This window comes from Pteropus alecto, unplaced genomic scaffold, assembly GCF_000325575.1.
Source record: "Pteropus alecto unplaced genomic scaffold, ASM32557v1 scaffold164, whole genome shotgun sequence".
Taxonomy (NCBI): Eukaryota; Metazoa; Chordata; class Mammalia; order Chiroptera; family Pteropodidae; genus Pteropus; species Pteropus alecto.
In genome coordinates, this window is record NW_006439568.1 from 85,588 (window position 1) to 105,319 (window position 19,732).

Consider the following 19,732-nt stretch of genomic DNA (forward strand, 5'->3'; position numbering starts at 1 on the left):
TACATTCATTACAATTGATTAACATACATTAATGCATTATTATCACCCCAAACCCATAGTTTACATTAGGGTTCACTCTTGGTGTTGTGTATATTATGGGTTTGGACAAATGTATAATGATAGCTATCCACTATTATAGTATCATACAGAGTAGTTTCACTGCCCTAAAAATCCTCTGTGTTCTGCCTATTCCTCCATGCCTTCACCCTAACTCCAAGCAACCACTGCTCTTTATACTATGAAATCAGTTTCTGATAGTGGGGGCAGGGAAGGGAATGAAAATTAGAATAGAAAGCAATCAAACTAAAAGCATAGATGAGGGCACTTAGTACCCAAGGTATGCGGGTGATGTGGGAGGGGGAATTGAAGAACTAAAAAGTAACTCTAGCAACTTAATAAATGTGTCAGACACACACCTCTCTCTGCCCCACCCATCCCCACATCTTGCTGAAAACTCAGCTTAGTAGATTTCAAACATTTTTTTAACATTGAAAAACTATATTGAAACAAAAGCTTACATTTATACACATAATATATTAAGAATGTAATTGATATAAATTAATGTTAGAATGAAAGTTTAGCTATTTTAATAAAAGTTATAATCTTATATGCATCTCAGCTGGCAGCATCCAGTCTAATTTTACTTTTATTTGGTTTAATGACATTGAGGAAAAAATCCAATTCATAATAATAAATATTTGCAAATAGTCCTTTGAAATAACTCACATTGCAATCTACTCCATTAAACTGAATCAGAAGTATTGAAGGGCACTAACAACTTGCTTGCATTTTTAAGCATAAATATAAAGGTTGACACACATCTAAAATGTACAGTCAGCATTACCACCCTCTGTCAAAATCTTATCAAAATATGACCAAGTTGTATGTCCAATTGCTTTTATCCAACTGAGTATCGGTTTATGAGGAAAGTATTTACTGAAAAGCGTTCCTGATTCTTGCCAAGAGCATGGTCATGTAAACATTGTCCTAGCACACTTTTAGTTGTGTGCATTTATAGGTTTAAATTTTTTAAATGACCAGTGCAAAGGTATAAACCTTTTTAATCAATGCCACATCTGTAAGAGCGATATATGAAGAGAGCAAGAAAAAACTCTGGAAAAGAAGACTATCAAAGAGGGCTAGTCTTGCCAGATATTAAGAGGTATTGTATTATAAAACTTTAGTAATTAAAACTGTTTGTGTGCTGGAATAGATAATAATTAAAATAGAATACAGGGTACAGAAATAGACCCAAATACATTAGGAAATATGAATATGATAAAGTTGAGCACTTTGGTATAGAAAAAATGAATTTTCCATTTTGAGGGGGAAAAGTCATAAACAAAAGAAACTGGGTCCCTCTCATCCCTTATGTCAAAATACATTTCTGGTGCATTGATGTGCTAGAGCTGGCATATACCAGCTGGTGAAAGCCAATTGTGCATATCTTTTCCTAGCTAACTGTATTTAATGAAGTCACATTGATAGCTTGTAGTTGGGTAGGTGGGAGTGTTTACACTTTAGAAATTGGTACTACTACAAATTGAGGCTTTTGTTTTTGTTTTTTGAGATCTAATTTTCCAGTCACCACTGCTGGTAGGAAAAAAAAGCACATAAGCTATTAACCAGAAGGTTAATAGCTTATTTTACATGTGGTAGAGAAAGTTTTCTGTAAAAGCCAAAATATTTTTAAATAGTTTACTACAAGAAGTAAAAAATCTTCTACTCTGAAAAACAATCCATAAGTAATGTTAAAATAAAATTTCAAAATGGTGGAAAATATGTATACATATTTTTAAAAGGGCTAATTTTCTTCTTATATTAAGAGCTCTAACAAATTAATAGGAAAAATGTGAGTAATTCAATATAAAGTTGAGTAAAAGACATTAATTGACAGAAATATACATGTAACTGGCCAATAAGTATGTGGAAAAAAATGCTCAACCTCATGCATAACTAAGAAATCCAAACTGAAAAAGAAAGAAATATTTTTTAAATCGATAAAGTGACAAAAATCTAAGGTGAACTGCATAGTTTAGGTAGATGTGGGAAGCCCATTCATTCACTATGGGACACTGTTAAATTAAATTTGACATTATTAAATGAAATTTAAAACTCTCTTTTCAACTCAGTAATATTATTTCTAAGAATTTGTTTTATAGGCTTTCATAGTCTCATGAAAATGAGCAGATATGGATGGTTATCATTTGTGTAACAGTTACCTATTGCTGCTTAGGAAAACACCCCAAAACTTAAAGGCTTAAAGTTATAATAAAGATCATCTCATGTAGTTTCCATGTCACAGCAGTTGGAGAACAGCTTAGTTGGGTAAGTGTGTCATGAAACTGTAATCGAGGTGTTGTCAGAGGTCACAGTTGTTTGAAAATCTGTCTGGGGTTAGAAGATCCCATTCCAAAATGACACACTCTTGTGGCTAACAGGTTGCAGAAGGTCTCGGCTCCTCACCCCACGGAACTCTCACTCAAGTAAAACTATTGGGGTGTCCCCATAACATGTAACTGGCTTCCACAAGAGTGAGTGATGTAAGACAGAGCAAGGCAAAAACCTCAGTGCTTTTCATGACTTAGTCCTGGAAGTCATACATCACCATTTCCACAATATCTTCATATTACACAGGTCAGCACAATTTAAAGAGGGAAGGGAACACACAAGAGCATAAATACCAGGAGATGAGGCTCACTGGAGGCCATCTTTTGAGGCTGGTTATCACAGTTGAGAATAACAAAACCAACAAAAAATACCCTCAATATTCATTAATAAGTTACCAGTTAAATAAAATTTTTAACTTACTAAAATGTTGTAGAACCATTGAAAAGAAGAAAGCAACCTATACATGCTGCTACAGAAAAATGCCCAAAATATATAATAAAGTATGTGAAGCACATATTTACATGTTTATTAGAAGATTTCCTTGGTTTTCTTATTTAAAAAAATAGGCACATATGAATAATTATATGCATAAGAGCACATGAAATTTCTGTAACAATTTATAAGGAGATCTGTCATGGGCAGTGGAATTGGGGTTATACTAGTTAGAGATACATAACTTTTTATGTTCTATACTTATACTAGTAGTGTTTGAAAAAATTTTATGATAAACATTTATAATTTTTAAAACTAGTTTAAAATACACTCCACAGATATTTACAGACAGATAGCCCAAAGAGGGTGTCATTTTAGCCAACCTCAGCCTGACTTCCTCCTCACTCTCTCTCAGGCTCAGAAGAGCTGAGTGGATAAACAGGAGAAACATAAGACAGTTTTCTGAACTGAGGACTAAGGGAGGATTAAGTGCTACCAAGTCTCCCTAGTCTCCAGGTCTCCAGCCTCTGCAAAGTAGCAATCTGTCATGATGGATTTCTCCCTATTCTGAGGCTACGAGGTTCTCTGGAGAGTCTGGCAGCTGAGACTGTGCAGGAACGGCAGGGTTTGCAGTGGGCAGCCGTTACACAGGGTCATACAACCATGGACGGCCTGTCAGCACCTTGGTGTTAGCGAAACTCAGCTCCAGTGGATCCTCGCTACCAGGAAATAAGGGGCACATGAACACCTGCCTTGGAAAATCTTCAGAGACTGTAGCTGCTGGGATTTGAGTGATCAGTCTTGATGGATTAGTGTGAAGATGTCAACCCAGGAAAGCTTATGCTCACTTTATTAAAAGGCCAACTTTGGGGTTTTTACCCTTGGGAGAAGTCCTCCACTGGGTTGAGGAAGAGTACAGCTGAGAACTGTCTGCAGCAAGCAAGAGCAAAATAGAATCACAGAGCTTTAAGGAAGCCCCTAATAGTTTTATCAAAATGCCAATAATACAATAATAATAATTCTAAAGACGCAGCTAATATTTATTGAGTGCTTATTATTCATTTACTAATTATACCCATTTAACAGATTAAAAAGCTAAGAATTGGAGAAACTAAGCAATCTTCCCAAGAATATTACGTACATTTTTTTTGGAATTTCAGTTCTAACAAATAATTCAAAACTATATTTTTCAAAAATAAAATTTTAATCAAACACTTTTAAGGATTCTTAAAGCACTTCTGCTCAAGAAACTGGAAAATCACTGCTTTGCTGATCTACCACTGGAACCAGTATATGGAATCTACAGAAAGGTACATTTCTTTTCTTTTAAATTTTAACTTTTCAATTAGAGTTGACATTCAATATTATTTTATATTCGTTTCATGTGTACAGCATAGTGGTTAGACATTTATATAATTCAGAAGGGTAAATTTCTGTTCAATATAGAATATAAATTCAGTATAAGCTTATTCAAAGTTAATCTGATCATGAGATGAAACTTCTTGAGAGGAAGTAAGCTCCCCATAACTGGAAATGTTCAAGCAGAATCATAGTTACCACCTGTTCGGTATAGTGTGGAGAAATGTGAGTAAGTGACACACAGTTGGGTTTCTTTCCAAATCTAAACTCTGGTTTTCTTAATGAGAATAGAGGCTTCACTTTGCTATCCTTCAGGTTGAATTGAGTTGAAGATTCTGATTGCAGAAGACTGGACTAACTATATTTCCTAAGATTGTGGGAGTTTAATGATAACAATAATCACTGTAAAAGCACTTATTATGTGCTTAGAACTGCTTTAAGTGTTTTACATATATTAACATAGGTAATCCTTTCAACCACTCTAATGAAGTCTTATTATTTACATAAGATCCTAACTTCTAAATCTGGCCACCAAGTCCATGCTTTTCAGTATCTGATATTTATGCTCCATTGTAGTGAGACAGTTGCAATTATATGACCCTACAAGTGGAGAAATGTTTAGCTAAAACACTGCAGATAAATAAATAAACAGACAAAGGAAGTGGTTTGTTGCATAATAGGGAGTTTCTATCCATGTTTCTATAGTTATGTCACCAAACCACAAGTTGATACTTAGAAAAAACTCAGGCCAGAAAAACATCAATATCATTAACATTCTTGATTCTGCACTCATTACAAGTCAGCTTAATCTAAAACTTTTAATTTATTATAGGAAAAAGATAAGGAAAACACACATAAAAATAGCATTAGTAGAATAGTAAAAAGTTCCTTAGACTTTAAAAAAATTTTTTTCCTAACAATATGATTTGTTTTCACAGAGCAATAAGCACAAGACATTTACAAGACATTTAACTTTTCGATCCTTTTATTTCCTTTGTGGTCAAGTGAATACTGAATGCAAATCATGGGTAGGTGCTGGAGGTACCTGAGCTGTGAGGCAAGGTCTTGACTCCTATTGTGCATTCCTGACTCAGGGATTCCACGAGCAGCCTCGGAGCCAGACTACTTGTGGCTGGACACTTGGCTCTGTGATGTTGAGCAGTACTTCATCCATTGACCTCAGTTTTCCTCATCTATGCAATGGGAATAATAGTATCTCTCTTAGAAGACTATTTCAAATTTTGAATAAGTTAACTCATGTAATTTTAGAACACTGCCTGGCACATAGTAAATGCCTAATTGGCGTTAGCTGGTGTGAGGGAAAATGGAGGATTTAAGTGTAAATCTAAATTTACAAAGAAATACATAATGTTGCTGAGTGGTATGTGAGAAACAGATGAAGAATTACAGATACTAAATATGCCTGGATTCAAAGTGGGGTGAGGTGATTATAAGTGGGAGCTGTTGCTGTTAGTGGGGTGCACTCTCAGGGTGAGGCCTGAGCAGGGTCAGGAAATGAATTCTCTTGTCCACTTTTGATGTGGTATACTTTAAAATTCTGTCACAAGTGTGATGTTTTCAGCTAAGCTAAGGCAGTCTGTGATGTACACTTGACCACAAAGGAAATAAAAGGATCGAAAAGTTAAATAGGTGAGAAGTCAAAAAGAATTAAAATGCACAGAGGGTAACATGTTATTTTCTTCCCAAATAAAACACATACACATATAAAAATAGGTGTTTAATATTTTGATATATGTGTAAATATACCTATCATTCAATTGTTTTTCACTTTTCTGGCTAAGTTCCTCCATCAGAATACTCAAATTTCTTAGCTTCAAAAATAATTATTTTTGGTGTTGACCAGAGTGAAAAGCAACTTACTGATGTGTCTGTTTATTTAATATAAACATACATGCACATTTATATTTTCCACTGGGAGGAGAGCAAGCATACTGTGCAAATGACTAAATTCTTCTTCTTGACTAATCTTGTCTACTTTTCTTCCCACTTTTAAAGTGTTGGCTAATCATTTGAGTAGTTTTCTACTTATGAAATACCTGATCACTTGTTTTAATGTCTTTGGTATGGCATTAACTGATTTACTAAATAGCTAATGTCCAGACAGCACTTAACAGTTTATAGAACTCTTTCCAATACATTATCTCAATTACTTATCACAGTAATTTTGAGAGAAATATATTACTCATTGCATTTTACAATAAGGTAACTTACGAGTAGAATCTGTGTGATGTTCCCTGTGACCGATCTGAGATTTGAGCTCAGAACCTATGCGAATATTCTAAGTTTTCAGAATTGAATTTTATGCATCTAAGGGTCCTCCGGTGCCTGGTTAAAGAAGAAAAAGGGGTGACAATACAAACTCGTTTGAGTATCAGCCTATAATATTTTTTGTGTTGAGACTTATTTGTTTTATTTCTATTTCATTTTTGTTCGTGCTTTCCCTGTCGAAAGCTACAAGGAGAAGCTGATGAACAAAAACCAGTGATGTAGCACCAAACTAAACTGTGGCTTTGTTTGGCAAGCATTTGGGTACTGGTCTCACTTTTGATTTCTTCTTAATTTCCCAGGATTAGTTTTCCTTTGCTAACTTTTCTTACTTTTAATTGAATTCATCTCATTATATTTTATGTTATTATAAATCACTTTAATCCCTTTTTATGATAAGTTAGAAGTATAAATAAATAAGTAGCTTCTTATCATTTGAAGCAATTGTGTAAACTAGATTTAGATTTTCCCATATAAGGAAGGGACATATGAATTACCCAAAGCTAAGGAAAAAAATGATGAGGGGATATAATGGACAAATGACATGGAATTTAAAAAGATATGCAATAGAAGTCCAAGTGTATGTGCAAAGAAAAGTATTTTAGTAACAGAAAAGAAAGTTTTGAAATTAATCCAGAGGATAAAACATCCAACTACAGACATGTAAGCAAGAACCAAAAACTCCACGCAAAAAAATTGTTACAAAAAAGAGAGAATGAGTATTGTGTTAGTATGCTCAACTAAATTTTTATGAGAATTATATAATTAAAAATGTTTTCTAATGAGAAAAAATTAAAGGGTTCAAGGATAAGACATAGAATTAAAACATGATACTATGTTGTCTTTGTATACAATTTTCAAAATGTATATACTTCTAACTCTAAAATGTTTTCAATTAATAAAAATGTGGGTCCAAGTTCATGCTATGTCAATAAGAGTTCATCTATTTCTAACTTTATCTAAGATTATTGCAAGACACTAAAAAAGTATGAGGAACAAACAACAGCGAACTCAGAAAGTCACACCACAAAAGTAGAATAAGAATGAGAGGACTCCACCCTACCTGCCCACATAAGAACCTGGCCTTGAGAGAAAGCCTAATGATTTCAGGAATAAGTAATCTTCATTTTGTGCTCCATTTTTCCTAAACAGAAAATATCTTTCGAGTTTATCTCTTTGCTCACCTGGGTTGTATCTCACACCAATCTGACCATTAATTAATTAATGACACTGCAGTGGTAGCACATAGATTGAGTGATAGTCCAGGGAGGAAGCCAGATATTTTCTCCCAACACCGGGAAGTTCAACACCACTGAACTTCCTCTAATTTGGTGGGGATCAAGGGAGAACAGTAAAGAGTTGTGGGTTTTTGTTCTTTAATTGGGTAATTTTCCTTTCATTTCCCTATTCTGGTGATTTCCAAGCCATGCTGAGGTTTTTCAGCCACTGGTAGCAAGCCCTTCGAGTTGTTACTAAATTATCATTGGAAGAAAACATAGAGCTATAAAACTGAAATGTGTGCTTTTTTTGTTTTGTTTTGTTGTTTTTTGTTTTTGTTTTTTTAGGTTTCTTTCTTCACAAACACAAATATGTTCAAATTCCTCTATAACTCATGAGATGCCTTTGTAGTCAAGCCAAAGGGCTGCTATGTTTAGAAGATATAACCCCAGAAAATGATCAAGTTGTTAAATGGTCATTGATTTCAATGTAACTTCTAAACTCCCAAACAAGAACTTTGAAGAGGCCACATATCTGGGACATTGTCCAGCACTCACCCTCTGAAATGCCTTCCCCATGTACCTTGATGTGTATGAAATCATGACTATACGATTTGAATTTCATGAACAATAATTTTACTTATTAGCATAGAAAGATCCCTGAGTGCCACACAAGAAGTTCTATGAATCTTGAAGAATTATTGCGATGTTAACTCTTTTCTCTGAGCATCTGTGATATCTTATAGTTAGAACTAGTTAGAAGATAATCTAAATTTAATTAATCTTAACAAAAAGGTTAAAAACAGGAAGAGGTTTTTAAAAACAGTGATAAAGTAATGGCAACTCAAGTAAGAAATTAATGGTAACAATGGAAATTTCTTTCTGATTTTAGAAAAACACCTATATGATAGAAAAATATGCATAATGAAAACAGTTTTGAGACCTTTAAAAATCCATGGCCTTTACTTTTGAATATTTTTATTAATCTAATAAATGCTTACAGTTAAAAAAAATCAAACAGTAGTAAAGACTTATTAAAAACAGCAATTCTCTGTCCCATTTCTAATCCACTCTCAGTCCTGCTCTCCAAAAACAACCACTTTTAAATCTACTAGGTCTATCCCCTTTTTATATTCCTCCATATTTCTAAATAATAAGTTTTATCCCTTATCTGTTTGAGGATATTAACTGGAGGTCTGCCTGTTGTTGATTTTCTTATCTCTCTCTCTCATATTTGGGGATTTTCCTCAAATATCTAATGACCCATTCATTTAAAGAGGCACTAAAAATTACACTGGAAGCTCTCGTGGTGGAAAGGGATGAGGGGAAGCAAATGAAAGAGCTAATCATCTTGTGAAAACACCAAAGCTCCCAGTGGTAAAGTACTTTTTTTTTCTCTAGGATGTTTCTAGAAAATAGTTTTCTAGAAAGGAACCCTTAAATCTCCTGGCCATCTGGAGGCCACAGTCCTTTGGAGGAAAAGAGTTGGCGATGGTGTAGAGCCCCTAGTAAGTAGTTCATTTTCAAGACACCCTCTATTTTCAGTCCCAGCCTGTCCTCTGTCTTTGAAGGTTTTAAATAACAGAGGGAAATGCTTACGATATAAAGTTGGGGGAGGGGGGGCGGAGGGCAGGAATCAGCATATGAAATTATATGCACAGTATGATTTAACTATACTCATATATGCACGAAAGAGTTACAAAGAAATTCACCAAAATATTGAGTGGTTATAGTTATTTCTGAGTGGTGGTATGAAATGTGATGGTTATTTTCTTCTTGATATTTTCGCTAATTTTCCAAAATTTCCACAAAGTATAGCATTAATTTAAATGTTAGGGAAAAAAATATTTGATTTTTTTAAAGAAACACACATCAGGATGTACAGAGGTACATGTAGGTAACAGAGTTTTTCTGCTCCTAGCTTAAAAGGTTTATAATTAAATGTTTAATATATTAACATTTAGAAAATGAGTAGGATATTAAGAAATATCTTATTGATATATTGAAATGCTGAAATGGCCACGTGTGTACCAGAATCCAGCTCAAGAAATGAAACACTGCTAAGAACTTTAAAGCTCTCTGTAAGTCCCACCTCAGTCCTCCCCACTTACCTGAATTTGTGTTTGTCATTGGTTTCTACTAGAATTTTATCACCTAAAAATAGTCTATGACCTAGTTTTGCATCTTTTGAATTTTATACAAAAAAAATCATACTATATGCATTATTCTACAGGTTGTTTTTTTTCACTCGATATAGTTTGTGAGTTTTGTGGATAATTCTGGTTTATATTTCTATTCTTGCAAATATCTCTATTATTACATCTTTTTTTAACATCTAGTTCTCCATTTCTTTAGACAATATCTATTGTTCCCTCTAAAACCAATGAGAAATTAGCATATTATCATTTCCTCTGTATTATCATCCAGAGGTAAGAAGTTCAGCTTTATTATTATGATTTCTTTATCAAGATATTCTTTCTGATTTCTCTTTCATTTTTAGTCCTCATAAGTATAAAAATGTACACTACTTATTTGGAAAAGTAAGTTTTGAAATTTTTTGATTGTGCTAATTTTGTACCCCCCTCTCAAATCCTTATTTGTGAATTGAATATATCTATTAATGTACTAATTATTATGGACAAATTATTACACACAAAAACAGAACTTTTGAAAGGATAAAAATATTTCCTTACGTTTCATCATTGAGTTATCACATGCACCCCCTAGGAAATATACCCACTCCCAATTTAGATGGGGGAAAAGTCCTCAGTCTTTTCAGGATCATGCATCTTTTGAGAGTCAAATTAACATTATGGACTCTAAAAAAAATGCACACTTTTTCTCATGATTTCAGGCAACTCACAGTTCAGGAACTCCCTAGGAACTCAGATGAAGACCCCTGCTTTAAACATTCAACATTATTGGGATTATAAATATTACCGACTTCAGAATCTCTCTCCGTAATAGAGAAATGAAACATAAGCCATTTGACATTCGCGATATAAACATCATAGTCAAATTAAAGTGTGCTTGATTAAATATATAATAACTCCTTTAGATAATCTCTCCAACAATACCATAATTCAATGGAGGAGAGACCTCAAACCGTTCTCTCATCTTCTCTCCTTTCCTGCTTCCCCATTCTTTTTTTCTGGCCTTTTCTCCACTTCTATTCCAACCCCCTTCTCTCTCTCCTCTTCTCTCTCCCTCCTTGTTCACTTCTCACTTTCTCATCCTCCACTCCCACCCAGCCCGTAAGGCGGTGGGGGTGGGGGTTGCGAATCCAGGATCAGATTTTATAGAGCAAGTGTGCGCCACCTACTGGTCCTTTAAAGAATTTCATATTTAAACACAATTTGAGAAAAACTGGAGATCATTTTATTACCTAAATTTTAGTACGTAAGAATACCTTGGTAATTTAGGGACTAGGATCATTTCTAAAATCCGAACTTAATACCTGATTTATCAAAATATTACGTAGGACATATGTTACTTTAATAAATAGCTTCTCCTATATGTAGAAACACAGCTTTGTATGCTTTAACCCTTATTACAATCACACTCAGCTTGTCCCTTTCCATGTCCATTTGTTCAGTAAGCTGCTTCTTGGCCTCCTTCCCTGACACCTCTTTCTGTGCTCATTTTTATGCTCCCAGTCCAGTCTTTGACTCTCGTTTCTTATCATACTTATCATACTGCCTGCATTTCCTCAGATGGCTCACCTACTTTTTCATTTATCACCTTTACACAAATAACTGGCAAATATGTTTCTAGACTGAACTTATGAGCTTTAAATTCACATCTCAAAATACTGGCATAGAGAGCTTGCAGTCATGTCAAGCTCATCGAAACTGCTCTTCTTTTTTAAGGGCATCTAACCTGTTCTAGTTATCTATTGCTGTTTAATAAGCCACTCTGATTTAGTAACCTAAAACAGCAAACATTTTATCATGCTCGCAGGTTCTGTGTCAGAAATTCTGATCTGGCACAGCAGAAATGGCTTGTCTCTGTTCCACATGCTAGAGTGTCATCTGAGAAGGCTGTTTTTTGCTGTTACAAGGGAGATACCATATCTCCTCGCATTACTAAAATGGTAGGGGAGAGGGAAGAAAAGCTTAAAAGTAGGTCCTTATTTTCTAGAAATATTCACATGTTGAATAGCTTATCAAATCAAATAAACATTAAAGAATTAAAACCATTTTTATCAGTAGTAAGTTTATTTGTACTGATGTGTATATTATTTAAAATGTTCTTTGAGGATAGCTACGGAATCATTTTTAATAAACTTCAACTTGAACTATAAGAAATTGATAAGCTGGGTTGAAATTTTGCATATTATAACTATGGTTAGAAGGATGCCAAGCAGCAGACATGGAACATTCTAAAAGCCTCAGGGTGCTTCACCAAATCAGAAAATAGAAACAACTTTGACCAGACCTCAGCATAGATCACTATGAAGACTTTTATTTATAAATGTGTTATCCACTTGCTGTTAAATAATAGAGGCATTCAACTGGCACAACTTTGTGAACTTAATTTGATCCCTCCCCAACCATTTCATAAGCAAATGGATCCATGAGAGAATTGATGTTTCAACTCTAAATGACTACAAAACCAAGTGACTATATTTGTGTCATTGAAATTAATTAAACTAATGGAAACCATGATGAATTATGCCAAGTTTTATGTTCAAATGTGTCAAAGTCTGAATGGGAATAGGTGAAGGATTCTTTAAAATACTGATGAGTTTAATGTCTAGAACCCAAACCAAGTACATTGACTGGAAGATAAATGCAGTTTAATTACCTTGCTCTACTGGTATATGCTAGTGTGTAACTGGTATTGAAACACCTATGAATCAGGTCTGTGGGGCTTAATATTGTACAACCTATGACTTGGTTTCAGGTAACAATACCAAATTCAGGATTTAGTCAAGCCATTTCTAAATGTCTAAGCTTCACCAACTTAAATGTGGTAACTTTGGTTTATCATGAAATTGGAATTTTACATGTGTTTCTCTGGTAAAAAGATCAAATGTTTAAATGTGAGATTTCAAATCCACAATACTTATGGCAGGGATAATACACTTCTGAAAACAATTACTAAATGGGCTTTTAAGAGATGTATACTAGGAATTTGTGTCTTCACAGACTAGGAATAAGACGATTATAAAGCCAAACAATTCTAAACTTTGGTGCAATACACTGCAAAAGTGTTGAAGACAAAGGTTAACAGATCATTCACAGGTAGCAGGCATTATAAATAAGAAAAAAACCTACCTTAAATATTTTGTAATAAGTGTAGTATACACTGAATGACTCATGAACACAGACTGTGATGAGAGCAATAGTAATGGTAAAATGAGAAAATTATAAGAGATTGATTCCAAGGAGGGTTTCTTTGGTATGGAAGGATGGGTTCCTTCCAGGAGCATCAGTGATTACAAGCAGAGACAGCAGCAGCCTGAGCAAAGGCAAGATGGAAGGGAATTAGGGAATGTTCAGAAAAATGATCGGTGGTGAGTGTGTAGTCTGAGGCTGACGTGCAGGGGAGAAATGAAGAAGGTAAGGCTGAAAAGAGAGGTCGGGTCAAATGGTGGATTTCTTTGAATGCCAGTGAGTTCAGAATCTTTTCTGTACAAAGGGGAATGCTTAGACTATTCGGGGAGGGCAGTAATAATGGGATTTGGGGAAGTAATTCTGAAGGGAAAAAATGGAGGTCAGAGGCAGGTAGGGTATTTTCAAATTTGGGGTGAGAGGGAATGTGAGACCAAAGTATAGTGGTGGCAGTGGACAGAGGAAGAAAATCAAAAAAATGTTTCAAAGGCACTCAACAAGATTTGATTAGGGCAAAGAGAGAGGGAAAGACTCAAGTAGATTTTGTGGTTTGGGTACAAAAAGCTATATGGTGGTTTTCAAGATGACCACAAATTCTTTGACAGTCCTCCCACTGAGTTAAGGTCTAATTCCCTTCCCCTTGAATCTGGAACAGGCATCAGTGACTCACTTAACCAATGGAATGTGACACTACATAACCTCTGGGGCTAAATCAGAAGGTAACCATGCTGCTTCTGCCTTGTTTGGTTAGAATGAGTTCTGAGCCACCTGTAGACAGCGTGGTCTACAGTCCAAGATGAGTTTAGCCTTTGAGTTGTCCTAGCCAAGGTACAGAAGTTTGAGTAAAACAACTGCAGATGATTCCAGCCTTGATGAATATAATGGCAAGACATATGGAAGCATAAGTCATAAAGGAACAGATTATTTGGCCTTCTAATCTGGTGCTCTTCAGCATGCACAAGTTTTTTATTTCATCACTTAGTTCAATAGGTGGGTAGGCAGAGAATAGTGATAGACATAAAGCAGGTTAGAAATTTACTCCAAAACATTTACATCCCTCCCCACAAATTTCCACCCCTTATGACCACTAACATACATATGAATGACAGCAGCAATTAGAGATCCGAGCCATCTGGAGGTATCCCCTGCCTTTAGTAGATTCAGAATAGACATCAACACGAATTTGAAAATTTACTTTGAGTAACAGCAGAATTATCTATTTTTCAAGAGTTATGCAACTGTTATTCCCCCTATCCCAGACAATCTCATTTGTAGGAGAAATACATTGTTGCTGAAGGATATGAAAAACTGACATGCACAGAATATTTTTAAAATTTTATCTCAGTCCAATGCCCAGATCCTAATAGCTCTAAACACAAATATACTAGCGGATCTATATGATAAAGGACTTCTTATTGTAAAAGGTAAACTGAGGTTTATATAAACACTCGTTCCTATATGCTTATATTACAGGTTTTTTAAACAGCATTGTTGAAGTATAAATCATATAAACAATAAAATTCCATGATTTTAAATGTCAAGTTCAATGAGTTTTGATAAATGTATAGTCTGGTAACCACTGTCACAACCAATATATGGAATATTTCCATCATCTGAAAGTATTCTTTTTTTTCCCTTTCACAATCAATTTCCCAGCCCAATTCCCTAGCAACCACCGATCTGCTTTCTGTTGTTAGAGTTTTGACTTTTCTAGGTTTACATACAATATAATCATACAGTGAGTGTTCTTTTTTGTGTGGCTTCTTTCACTAGGCATAAATGCTGTTTTGATATTCATCATGTGGTTGAGTTTATCAATCATTGTTCTTTTTCATTACTAAGTAGTAGTTTAACATATGGATATATCATAATTTCTTTATTCATTCACCTGCAGAAGGGCATTTGTGTGTTTCTAATTTTTGGCTACTGTGAATAAAGCTGCTATGAAAATTTGAGTGCAAAATATATTTTTCTTGGGTAAAATATCTAGGGATGAGAAACTATAGTTTTAGTACTAAGAAATATTTGTCATTCCTATATCAATTATCCTGAAAAAAATTTTAATCATATTTCATAAAATTTATCAGCAGATCTGTTGAGAAAGTTGAAGAATTAATACATTTTCCAACCCTAAAGAATCAAACACAATCATATACATTCAACATTTTTTAAGACAATGCTTAATAATATGTAGGAAAATATTATTCCTTACAAACTTCAATATAATTATGAGTAAAATAAAATATTCATATTATTATGTGAACAAAGAAGCCATACTAAGAATTTGGTTGTAATTTTCTCTTAAGAGCAAATATAAGAGTTGCAGAATCTCTAATATAAAAAGAAGATAATTCAATTAGTCCATATTGCCAAAAAAATATATTTATAAAATGTCAATATGTTTCTCACACTTATAACATTTGTTTGCTTTAATTAAAGAAGGAAAATGTTTATCACCTCCCAAGTGAAAAACATTTTCCAAATTCATAATATCCCCAGGACTGTTTTTAGTTTAAATTTCCACATAAAAATGTCTGGAATAGAAAATTTTAAATAGCAGAATTTAAAGTTATAAGCTTTCACATTCAAAAGTGCAGAGAATCTCAACATTAACAAATTACAGTTCTACAAAAATCAAATTACAACTTAATGTCCCTTATTTAAATAACAATGATGTCATGTTAGAGTTAACCGAGTACAGGTAATCACTGAATTGCAACATATGCAAAGACTAAGAAAATTTCAAGTGTTCCTAAATATATACATTTATAAAAAATATTTTACAATACTATCATCTCTAGAGAAAATTACATAAAGATAACGATCAAAGAAACACTTTCAGTAAACACAAAATAAAACTTTTTTACCTTAATTTCAAGTTGCTTTTCTAAAATAACTAATAAGTTCAACCTCATTGAATTAATGAAAATAAGATTTATTCCAGGACAGATTTTTGTGAGAGAAACTAAAACTTTAAAAAAACATGATATGAAAATAACATGAGAAGTTTCCTGATACAAATAATCTTTAGATTCCCTTAACTCAATACTTGGAAATTCAATGTCATATTTTGTAAACCAGTCACATAAAATGATTCTAAAAGTATAAATGAGTTTTATATCAACCAATTGACTCTGACAACGGCCATCTCACCACCTGTCATCGACAACATCCAATGGAAACCTGTGGTGCTTAAAACACATTTCACCACCTACCAAGGAGGCTGACTCCAGAGTGGAGAAGACCGGGGCTCTAAGACACAGGTAGCTACCGCCACGTAGTGGCAACGGTGCCAGCCAGTGGAATGGAGCACACATTCTGGGTCCCCAAATCCCAGGAAGGCTGCTCTGCCTGCATCAATGCACCCAATCCTTTGGATGGCGTAGAACTTCCAGAATTTCAGCTTCTCTGGAGTTCTCTGAGGGTGAATGCATGTACTCCCATCTGTGCAGGTCCAAAACAGAAGCAAAAAATGTAATAATAAATATGTAATAATAAACAATACACTTATCTCTTAAGAAAAATGAAAAATAAAATTCTAAAAGTGTAAAAAATGTCTTATACCTCTTGGTCTACCCTGTGCCTAATATGTCTTTTACCCACCGGGCTTTTAAAAAATACTTTCTGCTAAAGAAATCAAGTTTCTTAATAATTCCTGAGCATATTTTGGCTAATACTAATATCCCAGAGCCAAAATACATTTTTACTATAAACTGAGGTTTTATAACATGTAGGACCTGAGATGATCCATGGGCAAACGTTTTTTAGTTTAATGATTATGCATTTACTTTAATGTGTTACCTTCTACTTATGGCAATAATATTGGTTTGCCTTTTAAAATAAATTCTTTCTCAGGAAAAAAAAGTATAAAATTAAAGTAAATAACACCTCAGAAAATATACAAATTTGGTTAAAATGGTTAAGCTGTAGTATGAAGTCTGGGAAATAGTGGTTTAGACCAAAAGGTGATGAACTTTTCCTATAAAGGCCACATAATAAAGGCTTTGTGGAGCCACATATGGTCTCTTACATATTTAGGCTTTGTGGAGCCACATATGGTCTCTTACATATTCTTTTGTTTTTAATAAACCCTTTAAAAATGTAAAATCCATTCTTAGCTCAAGGGCTTAGCACAGGTGGACTTGGATTTGTCCTGCAGTCTTAAGTTTGCAGATCGCTGGTATAGACTATAAGAATCTAAAAGTGACCTGCTGTGTTAATTCTACTCACTTGAGCAAGGGAGTAATTTCTAACCTGCCCATACCTGCAGTTTAGAATGTGCATTATAATTAGGGGACAGCAGAGATCAGGTAGACTACCAGAGGCCTTAGGAACTCATCTCTACTTTTTATTCCCATCTCACCTCTAGAGTAGAAGGAACACCTAACGGTGATATGCGTGAGCTTCTAGCCAAGGACATGAGATCCCCAAACAGTTGTTAAACAAGGAGAGAGCCAATGCCATTCTGAAGGCAGTCACATCTTAGTGGGCACTAATCTCATAGGGCTAGATCTGGACAGCAGAATGATACAAGGCAGACCGTCAATGCCATCCAGTAGTCCATTCTTATTTGGACATTTAAACTCATGGAGAAAAAAAATTCTAGCTCTTATAAAACAGGCAATGTTAATTTTTGTTGTCCTCTGATATTTCTATTTCAGTCTAGACACACCTCATTCTCACTTTCTTAAAGGCAACAAAGCCAGTTGTAGATTTTTATTAACCCAGTAGCACCAATGTAAATATGTCTTCAAAACTCCCCACACAGATTCGCTTAACCTTTATAGAAGCTCACCAGAGCAGCACAGAGAGAATGGCAAGCATCCGAAACGATTCCCTCATACTTTCAAACAAACGTAATACTTCATACTGGAGAGTAAGACAATTCCTCACAAGTGCAATAATTTCTAATAAATTTAAGTTTAAAAAGCTGATATGTTCAAATTTATTTGCTTTACCTGTAGCTCTTCCTAGAAAACTGCCAGGTAGGGAAGGTTAATCTGGCTCCCTAGACACCACCGTCTACCCTGTCCTCTCGCCCTCGCCCTCTGTCCTCTCCCTGCTCTCACACGCAGAGATCTACCATTCATCTTGCCACCCCTTAAAAAAAATTTGATTTTTCTTATTTATTTGACTGAGATTTTCTTATAAAATCAGCAATATCAAAACCAGTGAAATCTTTAGGTTAAGACATTTGCAATGTTAACCTTCATGATTAGTGGGAATTAAGAGGTTTGGGGTGGGGGAATAATTATTACAATAATCTATTCCTACCGGGCAGTTAGAGGTAAAGACATCAAGATGCTTTCAATCCTGGATCCTGGAGTGAAGAGGCCAAACTTTGTACCCCGATCATACAGCAGGTTAAATTCTACATACCTGACATAAAGACATCAAATAACATTAAGGGCCAGCTGAGTAAAATCTTTCTTAAGATTAACCTGTAATGAATATTTAAAAGAGGGCTTCTTCCCACCCATCCTCCCTTAATCAGCTGGAATAGGCACAAGGAAAACCAGTTTACAGTCAGTTGAGTTTTCTCCATCTGGACAGGCATAAATAAAAGGGTATTCTATCCAACAAACAATAGGATATATGTTCGGCCCCAACACAGAGCAGTTATAAAATAAGAAGGTTGTTTTCCAATAAACAAACAAAATGAACACAAAGCTGAGAACTTTAAGGCACAATTACAGGAAAAAAATGGCACCCTTTATCAGGATAGCACAGCTCCCTCTGGCCCTCCCCCACATTCTGAGATGTTTCAGTCAAAGACTTCATTTCACTGCCTTTAACTCACATGTACTAAGACAAGATAAAACTCTTGTAATTAAACAGCCAAATGCAGATAAAAGCAATCTCATAATGTTTACTAATATATTTTTGAAGTAGTTAACAGCATTAATAAGCAGTAATATAATTCAATCTTCCTGCGGATTAACAGCAATCATAATAAAAGGAGTTGAGTTGCAGTGCTGTTTTATTAGCATCAATCTAAACTTGGTTCAGTATATTAGTTTTCTATAAACTGTCATAGTGAGATCTAAACTCGGCCTAACTTAAAAATCTGTGATTGCCTTTTGGATCATGGGATCCTTTGTAAAAGAGTCTCTTCTCCCCATTTACAAAAAGGTAATTTCTACTACCCCCCAAAATTTAGAATGATCCATAAATCTAAAAATGTCAATAGTCCCCCTTTCAGATCATTTCTCAACTCACTCAGAAACTACTCTCTTGATCTAACCTGCCCTCAGATATACTTGTTAATCACTAGTTACTACATTTAATCACACTCAGAAAAAAATAATCTCTAAAATCCCAGAGTACAAATTGTAGAAAGGATCCTTCTGTTTGGAAACCTGCCAAAGGGTCTGAGAAAAATTTCAATAAATTATCTATGAATTCCTTTTGAGCCCTCACTATTTATCATTGAATTTCACACACTAACGACAATACCTTTTTAGCTTGTTTCAAAAGATACTTTAAGTGAATCTGCTTAACTTCCTCCTCAGAAAAGACCATAGAAAAGGATTTCAGTCTCTCAGCCCCCTTTGTGAACCCTGATACTACTTTTCTGAAACACAGTATTTAAGGAATGGCTGTGGTTCTCTAGTTTGCACTAATGTCTTTTTCAAAGACCCTGGTAAGGCGCTCCCTAAACGAGCTTTCTGCAGGATCCCTGTGCTGTGTTCCTTTTTTAAGTAAACGATC

At 34.6% G+C, this 19,732-nt stretch overlaps 1 protein-coding gene across 1 annotated transcript in view; it reads right to left on the reverse strand.

Annotated features, from left to right (window-relative positions):
* Positions 1-13,958: 13,958 nt before the first annotated feature.
* The window catches only part of CPOX (coproporphyrinogen oxidase), a 14,643-nt gene continuing 8,869 nt past the window's right edge, over positions 13,959-19,732 (reverse strand). Inside the window, exons 6-8 of the mRNA XM_025050142.1 lie at positions 18,296-18,400; positions 16,295-16,465; positions 13,959-15,862 (exon numbers count right to left, since the gene is read on the reverse strand). Coding sequence (XP_024905910.1) covers positions 16,378-16,465; positions 18,296-18,400 — 193 coding nt within the window. The 3' untranslated portion in view covers positions 13,959-15,862; positions 16,295-16,377. The remainder of the gene's footprint in view (positions 15,863-16,294; positions 16,466-18,295; positions 18,401-19,732) is intronic.